This window comes from Pleurodeles waltl, chromosome 5, assembly GCF_031143425.1.
Source record: "Pleurodeles waltl isolate 20211129_DDA chromosome 5, aPleWal1.hap1.20221129, whole genome shotgun sequence".
NCBI classification, from domain to species: Eukaryota; Metazoa; Chordata; class Amphibia; order Caudata; family Salamandridae; genus Pleurodeles; species Pleurodeles waltl.
In genome coordinates this window covers 764,380,634-764,400,695 of record NC_090444.1, presented here as the reverse complement: position 1 = coordinate 764,400,695, position 20,062 = coordinate 764,380,634, and the positions used below count along the sequence as shown (strand labels likewise).

General features: G+C 42.2%; 1 protein-coding gene across 1 annotated transcript in view; it reads left to right on the top strand.

The window, feature by feature from the left end:
- The window catches only part of RIN2 (Ras and Rab interactor 2), a 708,247-nt gene that overhangs the window by 554,248 nt on the left and 133,937 nt on the right, over window positions 1–20,062 (top strand). The window contains exons 8-9 of the mRNA XM_069234726.1: window positions 8,427–8,619; window positions 19,920–20,031. Of these exons, the coding sequence (XP_069090827.1) occupies window positions 8,427–8,619; window positions 19,920–20,031 (305 nt within the window). The remainder of the gene's footprint in view (window positions 1–8,426; window positions 8,620–19,919; window positions 20,032–20,062) is intronic.

The following is a 20,062-nucleotide window of genomic DNA, read 5'->3' as shown; positions in this document are numbered from 1 at the left end:
CGTTGATTTACAATAAAATGTATTCTGCTGTAATGGTGTTGCAAACTGCTTATAGAAATATGCACTGCAAGAAAGAAGGATGTATATTCAATTCTGCAGTAACAATTCATGCCTTTTATGGTGACTAAATAACAAAAAGTTCCCAAAGTTAGAGTGCCATCACGAGAACCCAGGCTAATGTGAGGATGAGGCAAGGCATGCAAAATTACAGAGCTCTAAATAAAAGCTATGATCTTTGTTCAAAGACATTACCGTTGAAAGAACAGCATCATGCAACATAAAGTACATTGGCAATGAAAGGAAGTGATGCATAGCAAATGCTGCCAAATGATAAAGCAGCAAATTAGAATGACAATGGGGCCACTGAATGGTAAGCTGTGGGTGGGTTCCAACCCCATTATCAGACACAAGAGTCTCACAAGCAAGAGTGCAGGCTCGACTTAAAAAAGGAGTAATATTAATGGCGAAATGTCTATCATACAGGTTTGATCTGGCAGTCCTGCGAACTGTGATAATTTTCCACCAGAGCAGTTTCCACCTTGTTTGGGGAACTATCTAAAGGGAAAACATTTGCTGACAAAGCATACAATTTTATATGCATGTTTTCCAGACTCTAAGGGGCAGATTTATTAAAAGTGCAGCGCCACTTTTCTTGAGCCCCTTAGCGCCCCCCAATGCCATCATGTGTGCGCTGTACTTAAAATACAGTATACCAAGGTGGTAGTCAGGGGTACTATTGTCATAATTTTTTACGCTAGTCCATAACTTTGCAGGATTAACTTCAACATTTTTTACGCAAATCCTACAAAGCACCCAGAAGCCCATTGAAAACAAATGTGAGCCTCCCTTTAACGCCTGCTCTTCGCATACGTTAAAAAGGCTGATAAAAATGACGCAAAAAATGGCCTAGATTTCTTTACATCATTTTTGTTTACCCGCAGCACCGGAACGCCCCCCCCCTTGAATACATTATGCCTGGCACAGGCATAACGTGGCACAACGGGTTACAAAGTGGAGCAATGCAAGCATTGTACCACTTTGTATGGCTCAGTGTTTGTGGCCTTCCAATGCCACATACCTTTTAAAAAATGACACTAATGTGGTGTTGGAATGGCGCTAGGTCCTCTTAAATCTGGGTCTCAATCTTTGGGCAGGGAACAGATTTTCAGAGCTAGCAGATCTAATGCAAAGATATTACAAACAAGACCTTTAAAACACAAGCTACTATCAGTTGTAAAACAAAAAATCCAACCTTCAGAGAGGTTAAAAAGACACCGTATGGAGGGAGGGGTCATTATTTTTGGGTTCCCACTAACCTATTGTGGGGACTAAACCCTTATCTAGACAGAAAGTGCAGTTTGTGGTGAACATTTTGAAGGTGGTCCCATTGCCCTAAAACCACCACAGCCTGAGTTATGAGGAAAAAATGTTCTGCAAAAGAATGCCCTGCAAAGCATTATGGGATGACCGAGTGCAGCAAATATTGTAGTACATTGACTGTAATGCTCAGAATAGCCTCTACAAAACACCACAATAAAAATATAATTTGTAAGAAACATGGTCATGTAACCACGTAATTAGCCCCTAGAGAACACAACCACACAAAAATAGAAAGATACTGAATAATGCAGTATAGCTATATATTTAGCCCTTAAAATTCATAGTGTCTTAAACATTTCAGAGTCTAGCAAACCAATTGCAAAACTAAAACTCTTAGAACATCAACTGCTCCAAGCTGTAAAACAAAGGTTCCAGCACGAAAAGAACTTAAAAAGGGATTGCATGGTGGGAGGGGTTCTAAATTTGGAGTTCTCACTAACCTAGTGTGGGGTCTTTAAGGTGACCCAGACAGAAAGAGTGTGTCATGCTGAACATTTTGGAGGTGGTCCCATTGTCCTATGACCACCACAGGTTGAGTTATGGGCAAAAATGTTTTGAAAAAAAGAATGCTTGCAAAGCATTATGGGTCAAGTTTTCCAGAGTGCAGTGAATATTGTAGTATCCGCTCTCCCACTTTGCCAGGAGAGCCGCATTGTGAATTTCTGTGTCTTTTACATAAAGCATTTATCAATTATATCTGTTTTTGGAAGAGCTATGGAGTGTGAAGGGGAGAGCCTAAATAAATTACTCTGATCAGGTAACAGTGTGAACAATGTGACCAGTGCGCTAATACCGCCAATGAAGTTTGCGCTGTTGGCTCTGTGAGTGCTGTGAAGTCCATGGCTGCCATGGAGCAGGAAGGGGAGAGACAAAAGAAAAAAAAGTTCAACCACACTGAAGTATATCGGCAATCGTGCAATTATCGATGTGACAGGGTCAGTATGCAAGGCAATAACAAAACTGCTCCAAGACAAGCGTAAAGATATTACCAATGATAGCAGGGGATTTTTGAAAGGCAAGCCCACAAACAAGTAAAAGTGATGGGCGTGAGGTGGGCGTGTGTAAAGCCCAAAATACTTACAACAGGTCAAAGCGCTTGCATACTCAACCTAAAACCGGGTACAGTAACTTTACATTCTAGGTGAGAATGTGCTCCAGTCAGCCTGTAATTTGTGGAGCGTTGAGAAAGGGATTTTTACTTAAGGCTATTTGTTTTGCACTTGTTTAAACGTATATTGGTCTTAAACTTAAACCTATGAATGGAGTCTGTGAGAAATTAGCCTCTTTCCAGCATGGTTACCCCCATTTGTGGCCTGTTTGTCAGTGTGTTTTTACTGTGTCACTAGGATCCTGCTAGTCAGGACCCCAGTGCTCATGGGTTGTGGCCTACTTGTCAGTCTGTTTCACTGTTTTTATCAGTATGCTTAACTGTGTCACTGGAGACCTGCTAACCAGAACTCCATTGCTTATGCTCTCTCTGATTCCAAATTTGTGCTTACATACTGGTAACCCAGTATTCCACTCCAAATTGGTATACTGGCCCCTCCCCCTTATAAGTCCCTAGTATATGGTACCTAGGTACCCAGGGCATTGGGGTTCCAGGAGATCCTTATGGGCTGCAGCATTTCTTTTGCCACCCATAAGGAGCTCATTCAAACACTTCTTCAGGACTGCCACTGCAGCCTGAGTGAAATAGTGTAAGCACTATTTTCACAGCCATTTTCACTGCACCAGGTCACTTATAAGTCCCCTATATATCTAACCTTCAGACCCGGAAGGCTAGGTGCATTGTACTTGTGTGTGAGGGCACCCCTATACTAGCAGAGGTGCCTCCACATCGTCCATGCCCATTTTCCTGGACTTCATGAGTGCAGGGATGCCATTATTAGTGTGCACTACATATAGGTCAATACATATATGTAGCTTTACAATGGTTACCCCGAATATGGCCATGTAAGGTGTCTAAGAACTGGAAATTGTACCCCCATAGTTATTCTGGTATTGGGGCCAATTCTATGCATCCTGGGGGCTCTGCCATGGACACCCAGTACTGCCAAAGCAGGTCTCTGAGGTTTCAACTGCAGCCCCAGCGGCTCCCACCTCACAGACAGGATTCTGTCCTCCTGGGGCTTGAGCAGCTCAATCCCAGGAATGCAGAACAATGCATTTCTTTTAAGAGAGGGGTGTTACACTCTCTCCCTTTGGAAATAGGTGTAACAAGCATGGGAAGGGTATCCTCCCAGAGCCTCCGGAAGTGCTTTGAAGGGCAAAGATGGTGCCCTCCTTGCATAATCCAGTGTACACCGGTTCAGGGACCCCCAGTCCATGCTTTGGCGTGAAACTGGACAAAGGAAAGGGGAGTGACCACTCCCCTGTCCATCACCACCCCAGGGGTGGTGCCCAGAGCTCCTCCAGATTGTCCCTGGGTTCTGCCATCTTGTTTCCAGGATGACCAGGGAACTCTGGGAGCATCTGAGTGGCCAGTGCCAGCAGGTGACGTCAGAGACCCCTCCTGATAGCTGCTTACCTGGTTAGGTGACCAATCCCCATCTCAGCGCTATTTAAGGTCTCTCCTCTGGGTGTTTCCTCAGATTCGTATTGCAAGACTCCAGCAGGAATCCTCGGCAACCTCTGCTTCACCTTCTACTATTGGATCAATCATAGAACTGCTCCAGGAACTGTACAACTGCAACAAAGTATCCAAGAAGGCTACTGCAACTCTGTAACTTCAGCTCCTGCCAGCAACTGCAACAGTTTCAAGGTTGTGCATGCTCTGAGGACTGCCTGTCTTCATCCTACACCATAAGAACTGAAGGAATCTCCTGTGGAGTGATGGAGTCACTTCCCTGGTTCAGCAAGCACCTATCTGCAGTGACGACCGGTGCTCTAGGTCCCCTCTTGTGACGACGAGCATGGATCCTGGAACACAGGTGGTGGACCAAAGTGACCCTGACTGTCCAAAAGTCCAACTGTCCAAATTTGGTGGAGGTAAGAGCATGCCTCTCCGTGCCAGACAGTACCCTTCTGCACCGAATGTTTTGCAGCTACTAGGGCTTCTGTGCGCTTCTGCAAGGAATCCTACATGCACGGCATAGCCCAGGTCCCCAGCACTCTATCCTGCGACACTCAGCTCCCTGAGTTGTTCTCCGGCGGCGTGGGATCCCTTGTGTAGTGCTGCAACAACCGCAATTTGCAACTTCTTTGTTCCCATGTCCTGGGACTCCTTTGGGTGCTGCCTGGTCTTCTGAGGGCTCTCTGAAGTGCTGAGAGCTCCCGCTGTCTCCTCGTTCCAAGTTGAGACCTCCAGGACCCTCCTAGGCCCGGGTAGTGCCTTTTCCCTCCAAACATGTCTCTTGCATGAGCCAAGGCTTGTTGGTGGAATCCAGGCACGAAAACCAGCCTGCATTCATCTCATTGATGTGGGACATCTCTTGCGCCAAGCAGGAACCTGCAGCTGTCTTCTTTGGTGCATCTCTGACTTTTTCTTCCAACTGGAGGTTCCACTTTTGCACCTTCATTCGGGTTAGCAGGTGCTCCTGTTACTCCTGGGCTCTTCAGCTGTCCTTGGACTTGGTCTTCTCTCTCCGCAGGTCTTCAGGTCCAGGAATCCATCATTGGTGTCTGGCAGTCTTGGTTGGTTTTTGCATAATTCTTTATCACAACTTCTAATGTGTTCTGAGGAAACTTGCTGTACTTTACTCCTGATTTCCTGGGTTCTGGGGTGGGGTACTTTACTTACCTTTGGTGTTTTCTTACACTTCCAGTGCCCCTCTACACACTACTCTTTCCTAGGTGGGAAACCGACATTCGCATTCCACTATTTTAGTATATGGTTTGTTTTCCCCCTAGGCCCATTGTAACCTATGGTAATTTGCACTATTTGCACTATTTTATGACTGTTTACTTACCTGATTTTGGTTACAAGTGTATATTTTATGAATAATACTTACATCCTAAGGGAGTATAGTCTCCAAAGTATTTTTGGCCTTGTGTCACTAAAATAAATAAATACAATAAAGTAAATTTATTTTTGGTAACACTGAGTATTGTCTTTCATGTGTGTGGGTACTGTGTGACTACAGTGGTATTGCAAGAGCTTTGTGCGTCTCCTAGATCAGCCTTGGCTGCTCTGCCTACAGCTACCTCTAGACAGCCTGGCTTCTAGACACTGACTACATTTCACTAGTAAGGGATAACTGGGCCTAGTACAAGGTATAAGTACCTTAGGTACCCACCACAATCCAGGCCAGCCTCCTACAGAGTCCACAGATTTAGGTTTCGGGGAAAAAAACATTCACTTGAAACTCTTTGATTTTTATACCAAGCATAATCCTGGTGCTTTTTATGAGTTCCTGAAAATAAATGTGATACCTGTAGGTGTAAACTGTGTATGGCTATTTATGAATGTAGATGCAATAAAAGGACAAATCATGGAAGACTGCAACATTTGCAATATTGTACCCATACGAGTCCAAATAGTACTAAAGTGTAAACATTTACTTCTATTCAGAAGTATGTTTGTGTGTGTGTGTGGGGAATTGTGAAGTGTAAATTGAAAATTTGTACATGTATTTAAAAGAGTAACTAACAAAACAAAAGCCACCCTTTGCAAAAACAATTTTTTTAAAGCAAAATGTTATATATTGTCGGGGATGAAATGTAGATTTGTGGGGTAGGGTGTATTTTGTGGAGTAAAAATCTCAAACCAAAACACCAGTGTATTAAACATAAATACAATTATATCCTCGTTTAAGTATTTATGCTATATATTGGGTTCTCGTCAAAGAGTGACTGCTTCACTCTTCTCAGAATGACAACACTTTTCCATAACTGTCTGGAAAAATGTCAGATTGGCTGGAGTTTATTTATGTTCTGGAAATCTCCACTCTTAAAATCTGACTGAATGTTGGCAGACACCTAACTTCCAACCTTTTTGAGCTGCATCTGCTTTTCAGAACAGGTTCGTTCCTCGCTCAGTCTGTCAGTTGCACTGGTTAGAGTGTGCATTTTTGTGTCTGAATCATTGACGCCCTTTTTCATCTCGTCTTCTTTTTGTCTTTATTACTTTTTAAGTGTCTTAGTGTGATTTCCACACTCTATCCTCCCATATGCTAGTCGTTCTGTTGCTTCTAGTTCAAGACTCCTACTTTGTCTCCTAGTCAAACATATCAAATGACCCAGCCTGTTTCTCGATCTCAGTCAGTCTTCATCCCTACTGTTCTTGCACGCTTTCACTGATATATTGTGTTTCCCAAATAATTATCTCAACATGTGCGCAACGTTGGGGCCTTCCCCTCCCACCGTTTTCCTGTCTCTGTCTCACTCCTTTTTCACCTCTTCATCTTCCCCTTTCAGGTAAATAACTTGTTTTAACATAGCACATTCAAACTCAGTTTTACCATTTCTCTATGTGTAAAATGGTAGGTGATATTACTTAATTGAATGGTGCACGGTGTATTGACCTCAGAAGGATGAAAGGTAGTTATGCAGTTGCAAGACTTGTGGTCAAGTGTCAGACCCAAGATTGGAACCCATACCTCTGGATTCTAAGGACAACAAATTAATCGTCATACCACAACTCCTCTAGTTCTAAAGAGATAAGAGGTCATTTCAACTGTATCTGTCCACCAGGCTCTCCATATTTTGCCCTACTATATGCCTCCATTCTGGCAGAATCTGTGAGCATTGCATAAGAATTTACATAAAGCCAGAATTCACTACTCAGTGCAAAGCATATTAGATTTTGGATTAGTAAAATGCAATCCTTATCAGCCTGTTGTATCTATATTTTTCCTACTACATATGTTGCTCTGACTCTAGTGTACCAGAGAAGTATAGCCTAGTCTAGCCACAAGCAGGACACAACGTAATGGTTAATTTCAGAGTCGTGTTGAAAGTGGGTGAGAACACTTTGTAAAATACTAAAGATTTCAGATAGATTTTGACAGATGTGAGTCGTCCATCAAAAATTGGTGGATGACCTGTTTGTCCTATTTAGAGTGTATATTCCTATAGACATAGTCACTATGATGGAATGGACATCTGCCAAATTTAGATGGATCTCCCATATCCACCAAACACCACATAACCTCTTTGGCAGGTCACTCTGGGTGCTGAGTATGTCAAATCAGCTAGTAATGGGGGACACCAGCCACATCAGGAATTACACCTGTTTAAAAAAAAACACAGTGACTCCAGTTTCTTTCAGCTGGACATTTTTACAGGAAAATCCTACCTGCCTAAATGTGCAGATGAACAAAGGTCCATTTATGGGGGAAATATGGAAATAACCCTCAGTTATTTACAAATGCAAAGGTCAGCGTCCTAATATTCCTGCATTCTGGGTGAACCAGGCATCACAGTATCAGTTCTTCCATCGATGGGAACACTGATGCTGGGGTACCCTGTCTCTTGTATTCAGGCCCTAAGTGTTATGTGTTCCAGTCATTAAAGCTTAGAAGATATCCTGAATCAAACTCTTACATATGATGTGTATGAAGCCATGTCTACGAGAGTGTGAGAGCTGACAGATCACTTCATGCAGCGAACACATCTTTGTTGGACATTTCTTGCACTAATGTTTAATGTGAACTAAGGGCCTAATTTATATCTAGGTGGGTGGCCTGTTTCTCCATCAGGGAGATGGAGTAAATTACTCCCTCACCTTGGCGGAGGTGCTGCCTGCTTAATTTAGAAATGGTCACCAAGCTGCCAGTCATTTCTAAAGCATTGTCAGGAAACAATTGTCACAGTGGTTCCTGTCAGTGTTGTTTACAGTTCGACCAGTTTTCTTTTTTCTTTTTAAAATAAAAATGAAAATGCTGCCCTCTCCATGGGAGTCCTCTTCCATTGCGAGGGGAGCATTAGCAGTTTTCACTGTCCCTTACCGCAAGCACTTTCCTGGCAGTGCTGGACAGTGAAACTGACCTCTGTTTCAACCCATTTAAATCAGGTGGGCTCTGTTTTTTATGGCCCTTACTCCGTACACAATATCGGATATATAGATAGTTGATTAATATTACCTGTTTGTCTTATTCTCTTTGCAGCTTAAAGAAGGAGATGGGTAATGTCTCTCTGGAGAAAAGGGATACAAAGTCTTTCCTGCGGGACTCTGGTTATGATGGCTATTCTCATAAACTCAGCATATTAGACAAACTTCTGCATACTCATCCTATATGGTTACAACTCACCTTGAGTGAGAACGAGGCACTGGACATACTAAAGTCACAACCTCCCGGTGTAAGTACACTCAAAAATTTATCAGATAATGTATTTTGCTTCTGTGAATTGGACACATAATGGTGAGAGCATTGTTGTGATTTTAAAAAGTAAAGGGAATAGGACAGAGTGGAAAATCAGAAAGGACAGTAAGCATTGAGTTAAAAGAAGAATTGTTATCCATCCTTGTTTAGATCCTTTAGTTTTGTTATGGTGATGTTATTTCTTGTCTGAATCAAGAAATGGCTTCTGTATTCAACATCTTTCTTTGAGCATGTTACTGTTTTGTTTAGTGAATAAGAACATTTTGTTAAATTTTCAATTTCTTTTGATCACTCCCAGCATCTCACTCTGCCTACCAAATCGAGTTATTGACGTTGCTGACAAGTGACACCTTATAGTACCGATCATCTGTACCATCTCCAAACATTGCAAACAAGTGCATACTCCTGTTGCTGCCCAGTATTTTTAGATATTCACACCTCAATAGTACATCTTATTCTACACACCAGTGAAACTCCTCACACTGCCTATCAGTGTTTGCTCCTTCAAATGCACACAAGTGTGAACTTGCAATTCCCTCCATTGTTGACTTCTTACACCTCCTTTCTGTGTCTTCTTCATACTCTGCTTGCCAGTACTATATTTTCGCCTGCTCACCAGTGCCAGCTTGTCCAAGTTATACATAGTGACTGTTCCTAACACTGTCAACACAAGCCAATGTTCACATTGCCCACAAATGCATACATCTTAAACAGCCCATGTGTATCTTTTCTTCATAATGCCCACCATTGTGAACTTCTCCCACTGTGGACTGGTGCCGGCTCATCACAGTGTCCTTCAGTATAACAGTATCCTCAGTTATGGTTTCTTACACTGGCCACAGATTCTTGGTCTTCACAGTGCTCACTAGTGCTAGCTTCAAGGTGTATCCAAAGTTGAAAACTCGACCAAGAGTGCCATGTCCACTAACACTGCATGCAATATAGGTAAGTCACCTGTCTGGCAGGCATTGCAGCCCCTGCAAATGGCCCCACAATGGCTTTTCTCCCAATTTAGATGGGAAAACACGGCAGAAAAAACAAGCAAGGATAGGAGGAGTGGCCACCCTCAGCCTGCACCACCTCCCGGTTGTGGCAAGCGAGGTGACCACTCCATTTCATTTTCCTCCATCTTGGATGGTAGGAAAATAGCCAATAAGGGTTAGGGACGTGATCCCTTCCCACAGGAAGTGGTCAGTTAGTGGGTCTAGCCACCCTAAGGTAAATGGTCCATTGGCCACTACCAAGTACCAGCCTCGGATTGGCAAGGCGGGCAATCGGGCATCGGCCGATGGGCCTGTGCCTGAGGCCAGTTAATGGGCAATTTTTTCGGTCTGTTAAACAGTGCAACCTGCTTTGGCCCTCTCAGGCGCCACCAAGCGCACAACGTGAAAGCCTGTTATACTAGCTTTTATATGCAAATACTGAACCTTTCTCCATCAAATGACGTGAGGGCAGCTGGCTTAATGTCATAGGCAGAATGACAATGGGCTGCTTCGGCTGTCACAGCATGCCCCCTCCGACTCTCTCCAGGTGTGACAGAGCTCCCGATGGGAAGCAGTTACCACTTGCTTTGCAGAGGACTGGGGCAGGGGAGAGGACCTGAGAGTTGGGTAGTGGGGGTTGGTAAGAGGCAGAGAGGGCACTGCAGCTGATTTTTGTCTCCTCCCCTCCCAGGGTGGGATGAATTAGTCTCTACTCTTCTTCTTTGCCTGCCCCATATCTCCTGCAGTCAACAGGGAGAGGTCGTGGCCTTAGTGGACTTTGAAACTGAGAAACCATGTTTAAGTCCCAGCCATCAGCTCAGCATCCTGTGATCCTGGGCAAATCACATAATTCACCTGAGCCTCCAAAGAAATTAGTCTGACCTTCTGTATTGTTATCTGGTGCTCTTTTAAAGCTCCCCAACACTCTCCTGTGTCAAGTTTATGCTATATAATACTGTGAGGAAAGTTACACTATGTATATATACTTTTTGCATTTATACACTAGCATCATTCCATTTGTTAGAACTTACGCATGATGCTTCCTGCGAGTAAAAAAAAAAAAAAAAGATGCCCTTTTTGCCACTCTCTGAACACAACACACAGGACCTCTCTTAAGTAGTGTAAAAGTTCTGCGCATATCTAAAAGCCATGGGTGTGTATAAAAGGCCTAAGGATGAAAAGAACTCTCAGGGAATCTCAGGGTGAGAAATATTCCAAGAACACCCAAGAGAATAATGTGGAATAATTTTGTTTCCAGTCTTGACAAACGTTACGGGCCCTATAAGGTATAAAATACTTTTAGTACCGTAAATGTTTATGAACATTAGGTCCATGCTCCTAACTAAATAGTGTTTTGCGAAAGGTTGTGATCTGTGAATGTGGGCCACTTTTCTTTTACTGTCTGGGGCAAATTGAGGCCCCAGTCCAACCCTGCCAGGTACTACCCCTAATGCCCCTAAATTCTGTACTTAGAGGACTTCCCTAGACCACAAACTCAGATTCAATGGACACAAGGAGACCAGTACAAATGAAGACCCAAGGCTCAAGAACTGAAGCCCTGCTGCACAAACTAAAAGACACTAAATCCTGCCTGCTTCTCCAAGGACTTGACCATCGCCGCTGAGGTGTCGCCTGGAAACCTGAAGAGCTCAACAAACCTCCAAAGGACCTCCAGCCCTCTAAAAATCACCCAGAACCTCCATCTGAGTGAAGATATCACTCCCTACACCCAGCAGGCAAGGAACCCCCACCTCTGGTAAAGTGACCAGCTGCTGACCAACGAATTAGACCCAGCAGCCCAACCAAATTCCACATTCGAGCCCATAAGGACAGGACCTGACAATGTGTCAAGTTTGGTAGCACAACAACTCTCTAGGGCTGTAGTGTACCAATACCCTAGGTACCAGACCCCCAACATCAGACAACCAGAAGCAAATTCCAGTGTGGACTCCAAAAAGCCCAGAAGTAAGCAACTGTTGAGAGACTTCAGGACACTCAAGAACCACCCCTCAGAGCGGCCCTTCTGACCTACAATCCACCCTCAAAGTCACCTGCTCTTGACTCCAAGGACTCTCCGATGCACTACTCCTGGCTGACCTATCTGCGCTGCATCTGGCCTCCTTGGCCCTTCATTACCCAACCAGCTGTGCTGTAGGGGTCTCTAACCCCTTACAACCTCCACCCTCTAAGGGGACCCACCAGACTTACCTTTAAGTTCACCTGTGCATTATGTATCCAAGTGGTCCCCTTCTCCCCTGGATGCCAGCTCCAAGACTTACAACCACTGCTCCTGCGTGACCTGGGAACCACCAGGCGTTCTCCGGCAGGCCCATTTAACACTTGGATGACCTCGACCTAAAAATAGAAGGTGACATTTGTGATAGCATTGCCCGGTTTTGCATGCATTTTTAAAGTTTTTCCCCCATTGATTCATATGGTGCGTAATTACGCACAAAACAGAATATTTTTTTTGAAGAATCATAACTAAAGAAGTACTCTCCATATAAATATATATATATATATGATCTTGGTCTTAACAAATATATGATAATCAGAAGTATTTCTAAATATTGGTCTTGAGTTATTCTTCTGGTTGTGTGTCCACGTTTATTGATACTGTGAGTACAACAAATGTTTAGCAAATCTCCTGGATTAGCCTGACTGCTCGCCCACACTACCACAAAAACAGTCATTAGGTGGTCTGCTTTTTACTCCTGGATACCAAGGTGGGGTTGTTTGTACTCGTTGCACAGTGCCCATCATTTTCATACACTTTATAGAGCGACAACCCTCTACACTTATTCCCCTATGTTTGTGTTGTAGCTTGTTAGTCTGAAACTGTGTTATCAGCATGTTCCTTACCGATTGTGTTTTTAGCTCCACTAACACATTTTTGTCACATCCGGGTACGTTAAACCTTCCAAATCCATTTTATTAGACTAAACCTTTGACACTTTGTTGAAACGGTTTCCACAATTTTTTAACCATAATTAGCATTCACAAGGTTGATGAAACCAGCTTAGTGAATGCCCTTCTTGGAAAAAGTATTTAAGAAATGTTTTTCTAAATTTCTGTCCCTCCCCTTCTGAATCTCCTTTTCTGTGTTTTTTTCAGGAGGGTCGCCCCTGCAATATCTCCTGTGTCAACCACACAGCCACGTCCTCTGTCCTGCTTCCCTCTCCCCCACTCAGCCATCCTCGTCTTCAATTTATTTTGTAAGGTGGGATCTCTCTGCACCCCACCTTATTCTCTCTTTACTCATTCTTTAGCTCTTACTATCTTAATTGTCACTCCCACCCACCCCCTCCACCCATAATTTCAACTTTATTCTAACTCCTCCTCTATGCATTTTTTCTTACTTTCCCTTCGAGCCTCCACCCCCATTTCCACCATTTCTTTTTTATACTTACCTGGTGTTTTTCTACCTTTCATCGCCTGTCAGCATTTTCTTCTTTCCATCTCTCCTTGTCTTCTTGTTTTTCCTTTCCATTTTGAAGTAGACATAAAACAAGGCAATCTGTATCTCCTATTTAATCGTTGTTCAATATATTTATTCTTTCAATTCCTTACATCTTAACAATTGTCAAAAATATTTAAGGTTTTGTTTATACCGGACCTGGGATTTATACCTGGGACTCAGAATTAAAACCCAGGTCTGGTATGCCTTTTTACACAAAATTGCTGGATTTTTATTGAAAAGATATTTCCTCATGTAATTCCCCCAAAATGGAGTTTCCTCAGCAAAGCTTCTTTAAGCCAGCATTCTCTATTTTGAGATTTAGCCATAATGATGGAATACCAGTGTGGATGGTTGTTAGTGTCAATTTTCATGTTTTCATATTATAAGAACTTTTTGTACTAGTAACAGAATGTTCAATGGCATATGTAGCTGTAGATACACACACTGAGCATAAGCTCACCATCTAATGTTGGGTTCGGAGTAGGACAACTTGTTTTTGTTAGAAGAAAGTTTTTGAGTCACAGGATCGAGAGACTCCTCCTCTCGGTAATACTGCGCATGGGTATCGAGACCTTTGTTAGATTGTTTTTCTCCGCCGTCGGGTTCGGATTTGTGTTCCTCTCACTCCGAGTTCTCTGCTCCAAACAGTTTATAACGGGATTCTTTCCGTCTTTCTATTGTAGTTTGTATTGTTTACGAACGTGTATCCCTTAATATTCTAATCTCGGTTCCTCTTTCTACACTCAGAATTTAATTCTTTGGACCTTTTGGGACAGACATGCCCAGTCGGGCTCTCATTGGGCCTACCTCTTCCTCGTGGTGTCGAGCTATTGAACAATGCAGCCCGAAGGGAACGTACTCCATTTTGGTTCTGCCCTCGATGGCATTCGAAATTTCCACACACCGACCAACAACAGGTGGATAATTTGTGTCTTTCACCGAACCACAACGATTAGACCTGCAAAGCGTGCCATTCTTTTTGATTGGAGAAAACGCTTAGAAACTGAAGGGCCCATCGGTTGGAAATGGCATCTCTACAGACAGAAGATACACCGGACATCTTTGGGGAAGAGCATGCGCAAGAAGATGTAGAACAAGAGGGGGTCTTCTCCATCCAAGAGTCGGACATTAATGTGCAGTCGGACATCGAGAGTCAGCCTTTACAGCCAGCACAAACTGTAACTAAAAAGCCCCAATTCCCTTCAGATAAAATAAAAGAGGTCACCGGTCCTCCACTGCATACCAGCTCGGCACTGAAAAAGCCAAAGACAAGTATTTGGCATTGACCTCCAGTAGCTCCACTTTGGCACCAACAAAGCAAAAACTGTACGCTGTTTCGGTACCGACTGTTTCGACACCAAAAAAGAAACACCAAACAGCTACAACATCAACACCGAGAATTTTCCATCTGAAAAAAGCTTCTAAACTGAAAAAACTCCAAAAGACTCAAAGTCACTCTGGACAGTCTGTAACATCTCCTACACGACAGGTGGAACCAATTTTGCAAGTTATGGATGCTAGACAGCGCCGACTTCAGATTCAGCAAGGAACAGGGCAGATTATAGCATCACCTCTGCCTCCTCTGAAGAGGAAATTAACTTTTGAAGAAAGTCTTGATTCTTCTGAACTTCTGAAGAAGACTGCTAAAGAAAAGACTTCTTCTCATACTTCTACATCTCCACCTTTACCTACCTCTCCATAACATACTGCACCAACATCTCCTACTCATTTAGGGTTTACACCACCTGGTTCACCACCTGGGGGGTCACAAGATATAGGGGATACATTAGACGAACAAGACCCATGAGATGAGTATGATCCAGATCCCATTACACCAAATGATCCGGATCTTTACCCAGATTGGCCCTCACCTCCTGAGAACTCTACATCATGTCAACAAGTGATAGCAAGAGCAGAAGCATATCACAATGTAAATATGTACACTGACCCCATAGTGGAAGATTTTTTATTTGACGCCCTTGGTGCAACACATAAAGAAAGCCAATTTCTTCCAATGTTACCATGAATGATCAGACATGCAGATGAAATATTTAAAGAGCCTGTTAGAGCAAGGATTATCACTCCTAGAGTTGATAAAAAGTATAAAGCTTCACCCACTGATCACCTATATATAAAGACACAAATTCCTCCAGACTCAATTGTGGCATCTACTGCAAGGAAAAGAGCTAATAGCCAATCAACAGGAGACACACCTCCTCCTGACAAAGAAAGTAAAAAATTAGATGCCGGAGGGAAGAGAGTAGCAGCTCAAGCAGTTAATCATTAGAAAATTGCCATTGCTCAAGCTCTACTTTCTAGTATTAATACAAGTGTCATCATAAGACGTCATGCATGGCTTAGATGGTCACGCTGCAAACAAGAAGTACAACAGGCAGTTCTAAATATGCCTTTCGATAAGGAGCATTTATTTGGTCCACAAGTGGATACCACACATGAAAAATTAAACAAGGACCATCAAACTGCCAGAGCCATGGGAGCTTTGCAAGCCACCACACATGGAAGTAATTTTCGTCGTGCAGGGTTTAGTAGAGGATTCAGGTCATCATTCCAGGAACCAACCAGAAGTAAAACTAAATCCACCTCACAGTACACCAGAGGTTATTTCAGAGGGTCATATGAAGGAAACAATAACAAAGGAAGAGCAAAACCATCTTCCTCTAGAGGTTCCTTATCAGTCTCTAAACAATGACTCAACAAATGCAACACTAAACCAGATCACTCCTGTAGGGGGTAGGTTACAACTCTTTTACCCCCAGTGGACTCAAATCACCACAGATCAATGGATACTTCAAATTATCCAAAATGGTTATTGTCTGGAGCCCCTTTCCACTCCACCAAATGTACCCCCTCTCTCAGACCAATATTAGATCTCAGACCCTTAAATCACTGCATTCTAGCAGAACATTTTCACATTGTCACTCTTCAGGATGTTATTCCTCTATTACAAATAGGAGACTTCATGACAGCCCTAGATCTAAAGGACGTTTACTTTCACATTCCCATTCATCCTGCACACCGAAAATACCTAAGATTTGTTGTGGCAGGAAAACATTACTAATTCAAAGTGTTACCCTTCGGAGTCACATCTCTGCTCCCAGAGGATTCGCAAAATGCCTAGCAGTGGTGGCAGCATATCTCAAAACAAATTGATGTTTTCCCTTATCTGGACAATTGGGTCATCAAAGCCAGTTCATTCCATCAGTTTCAAAAAGATACTCAAACTATAATACGCCTCCTATATTCTCTAGGATTCACCTTAAACTACCTCAAATCTCACCTTCAACCTCTGCAAACACAACCATACCTAGGAGCTATTCTAAATACACAATTAGGAATAGCATTGCCCAGCCAAAACAGGATCCAAGCTTTACAGACATTAATTGAAACATTAAAACAGAACCAAACATACACAGTAAGAACTGCGATGAAACTGTTAGTAATGATGGCATCTTGTATTGCCTTAGTGCCTCATGCGAGACTTCATATGCGTCCTTTTCAACAGTGTCTCTCTGGTCAGTGGTCTCAGGCACAGGGTCACATGGAAGATCTAGTGTTGTTGGACCGACAGACTTATCTGTCTCCACATTGGTGGAATACCATAAACCTTTTAAAAGGCTGGCCCATTGTAGATCCTGTGCCTCAGGTTACTCTCACAACAGATGCCTCAAACAATGGGTGGGGAGCTCATCTCCTCAACCTAATAGGGAATATGGGCCGACACTCACCGGTCTCTTCATATCAATTACCTCAAACTGCAAGCAACATTCTTGGGAATTAAAGCATTCCTACCACAATTGCAAAACAAAACAGTGCTGATACATACAGACAATATGACTGCCATGTACTATCTTCAGAAACAAGGGGGGGCACAATCTCAACAACTGACCCAGCTAGCGCAATCAGTGTGGTAATGGGCCATTCATCACCATATTCACATAGTGGCACAATATTTCCTGGGCACAGACAACCAGTTAGCAGACCTGCTTAGCAGGACGCATCAACAAACACACGAGTGGGAATGCAACCCACAAATCCTTCAAAAGTACTTCACAAAATGGGGAACATCTCAAATAGATCTGTTCACAACAAAACAAAACAAAAAATGCCAAAAAGTTGCCTCCAGGTACCCACACCCTCAGTCCAAAGGCAAAACTCCATGGATGAGTTGGTCAGGGATATTTGCTTTTGCTTTTCCACCCTCCCACTCATACCATTCCTAGTACGGAAGATAAAACAATCTTCCCTCAACATGAACCTAGTGGCCCCTACTTGGGCTTGTCAAACATGGTACACAACACTTCTGGAACTCTCAGTTGTTCCTCATCAAAAACATTCGAACAGACCAGATCTTCTCACACAAAAACCGGGACACATAAGACATCCAAATCCCAAATCACTCAACCTAGAGGTATGGTTCCTGAAGTCATAGAATTTGGATATTTACGTTTACCACAAGAATGTATGGATATCCTAAAACAAGCACTCAAACCTACCACTACACAGTGCTATGCAGCAAAATGGAAACATTTTGTTTGTTATTGTCAAACAAAAAATATCAACCCTCTTCAACCAACAGTACAAGACATTGTATAATATGTATTACATTTACAGAAGACAAATTTAGCCTACACATATCTGCAAAATAGACAACATATTTCCCTGTTTAAAATTCCAGTTATCAAAGCATTTATGGAAGGACTAAAAAGAATAATTCCACCAAGGATTCCTCCAGCTGCATCTTGGAACTTAAACATTGTACTCACAAGACTCATGGCTCCACCATTTGAGCCATTACACTCCTGCCAATTACAATACCGTTCATGAAAAGTACCATTCATAATTGCTATCACATTTCTTAGGCGTGTTAGTGAACTCCAGGCACTAACTTTAAAAGAACCCTTCTTCCAGGTTCATAAAGAAAGAAATGTATTAAGAACAAATCTAAAAGTTCTTCCAAACGTCGTTTCACAATTTCTTATTAATCAAAAAATAGAATTGCCAGTTTTCTTCCCAAAACCAGAATCAGTAGCAGAAAGAGCTCTACATACTCTAGATGTCAAAAGAGCTCTTATGTACTACATAGACAGGACAAAACTTTTTAGAAAAACAAAACAACTTTTTGTGTCTTTCTCATTACCACATAAAGGAGGCCCAGTATCTAAAACAACTATAGAAAGATGGAAAGTCAAATGCATTCAAACTTGCTATACTAAAGCTAAAAGACAATTGCATGTACCACCTAGAGCACATTCCACTAGGAAAAAATGTGCATCTATGGCTTTTCTAGGTAGTATACCAATAGCAGCCATTTGTAAAGCAGCAACATGGTCTTCACCATACACCTTTACTAAACATTATTGTGTAGGCATCTTTGCCAGAAAACAGGCAAATGTTGGGCAAGCTGTACTTAAAACACTTTTTCAAGCTATTACAACCTCGAACACAATAGTCACCGCTTTCTGGAGGGATTGCTTTACAGTCTATGTACAGCATTTGTATCTACAGCTACATACCATTGAACGGAAAATGTTACTTACCATTAGACAGTCGTCTGTGGCATGTAGTGCTGTAGATTCACATGCGCCCTCCCTCCTCCAAGTAAATGTGTACAGATTGCAATTTAATACATAAATACATATGTATATATATATAGGTGTAAATACTTTTCATGGACATCTTTTATATCCTACTATACTCTTTTTACTACTTCACTCTCCTGCATGCGGACAAACAATCTAATAAAGGAGTTGGTGCCCATGCGCAGTATTACCAAAAGGAGGAGTCACTCGATCCTGTGACTCAAAATCTTTCTTCTAACAAAAACAGGTTGTACTACTCCAAACCCAGCTCTAGATGGCAAGCTAATGCACAGCATGTGAATCTACAGCACTATGTGCCACGAACAGATGTCTACTGGTAAGTAACATTTTCCATCATGCCTAAATATTGTGTGAGGAAAAGAAATGTTAATATTTTTTAAACTAAATATCATCCCATTGGAGATAATATTAGAAAATCTACCCTTTGGGGAGCAAATCTTTTGTAAACAATATTTAGGCCACAATAGTTTTTCAGACAATGTTTTTGTTATCCATTTTTATGACATGCAACTCTGGCTTGCATTGATAGTTCTGGATGTTTCCTGGCAAGTTAAACAACAGAAAAAGTGGTATTCTTGGCTTTTTAGATTTGACATTGACAGGTAATCCTCTGTTTTAAATAAATTCAAAGAGGAAGAATGGATACATAGCTCCTTTCCTAAATGGGAAAGGATAAACTGTTTTAACCAGACCTGTACCTATGACTAATGTTTGCACATACAGTTGTACAGTATATAGTTATTATGTTCTACAAGTTCTCAAAAAATCCAACACAAATATATCTTCCAATTTTCCTGGATACAATAATTCTGATTTGGGAGTACGTTTCATATGTTCATGTCTTGCCCCCATCTTGTAACGATGGGGGGACACAATGTGGTGTTCATGGCTGTGATTGTTGCTCACTCTTTGACAGTTCCAACTAGAAGTCAAAATGTGCCCCATTTTACTCTAGTTGGATAGTTAAAATGTCAAGGACCCGCCAATTGGAATATTAGTCTACTTTTATAAAGATTGCAACTTTGAAATTTGACATGGTTTTGGCATACTTTGATTATGCCATCTCTAAAAATAAAATCAATTATGATTAACATTTTATATTCCGAAATGAATATATTTTTTTGACGTACTCATTTTTCGACTAAAGTGAGTGAAATTTTAGAAGTGTGCATCTTTGTATATGGGCACACCTAACATTCTGATTTCTTTCCAGACCTTCTTAGTAAGAAAATCTGTGACTCTGCAAAAAAAAGTCATTGCTCTCCGCCTTCCCAAGGAGTCAGATGCTTGCCTTAAGGAGTATGCAATAAAAGAAAGTTCCTACAGTGAGTACTGCACTTGTTCCCGTCCTCATTT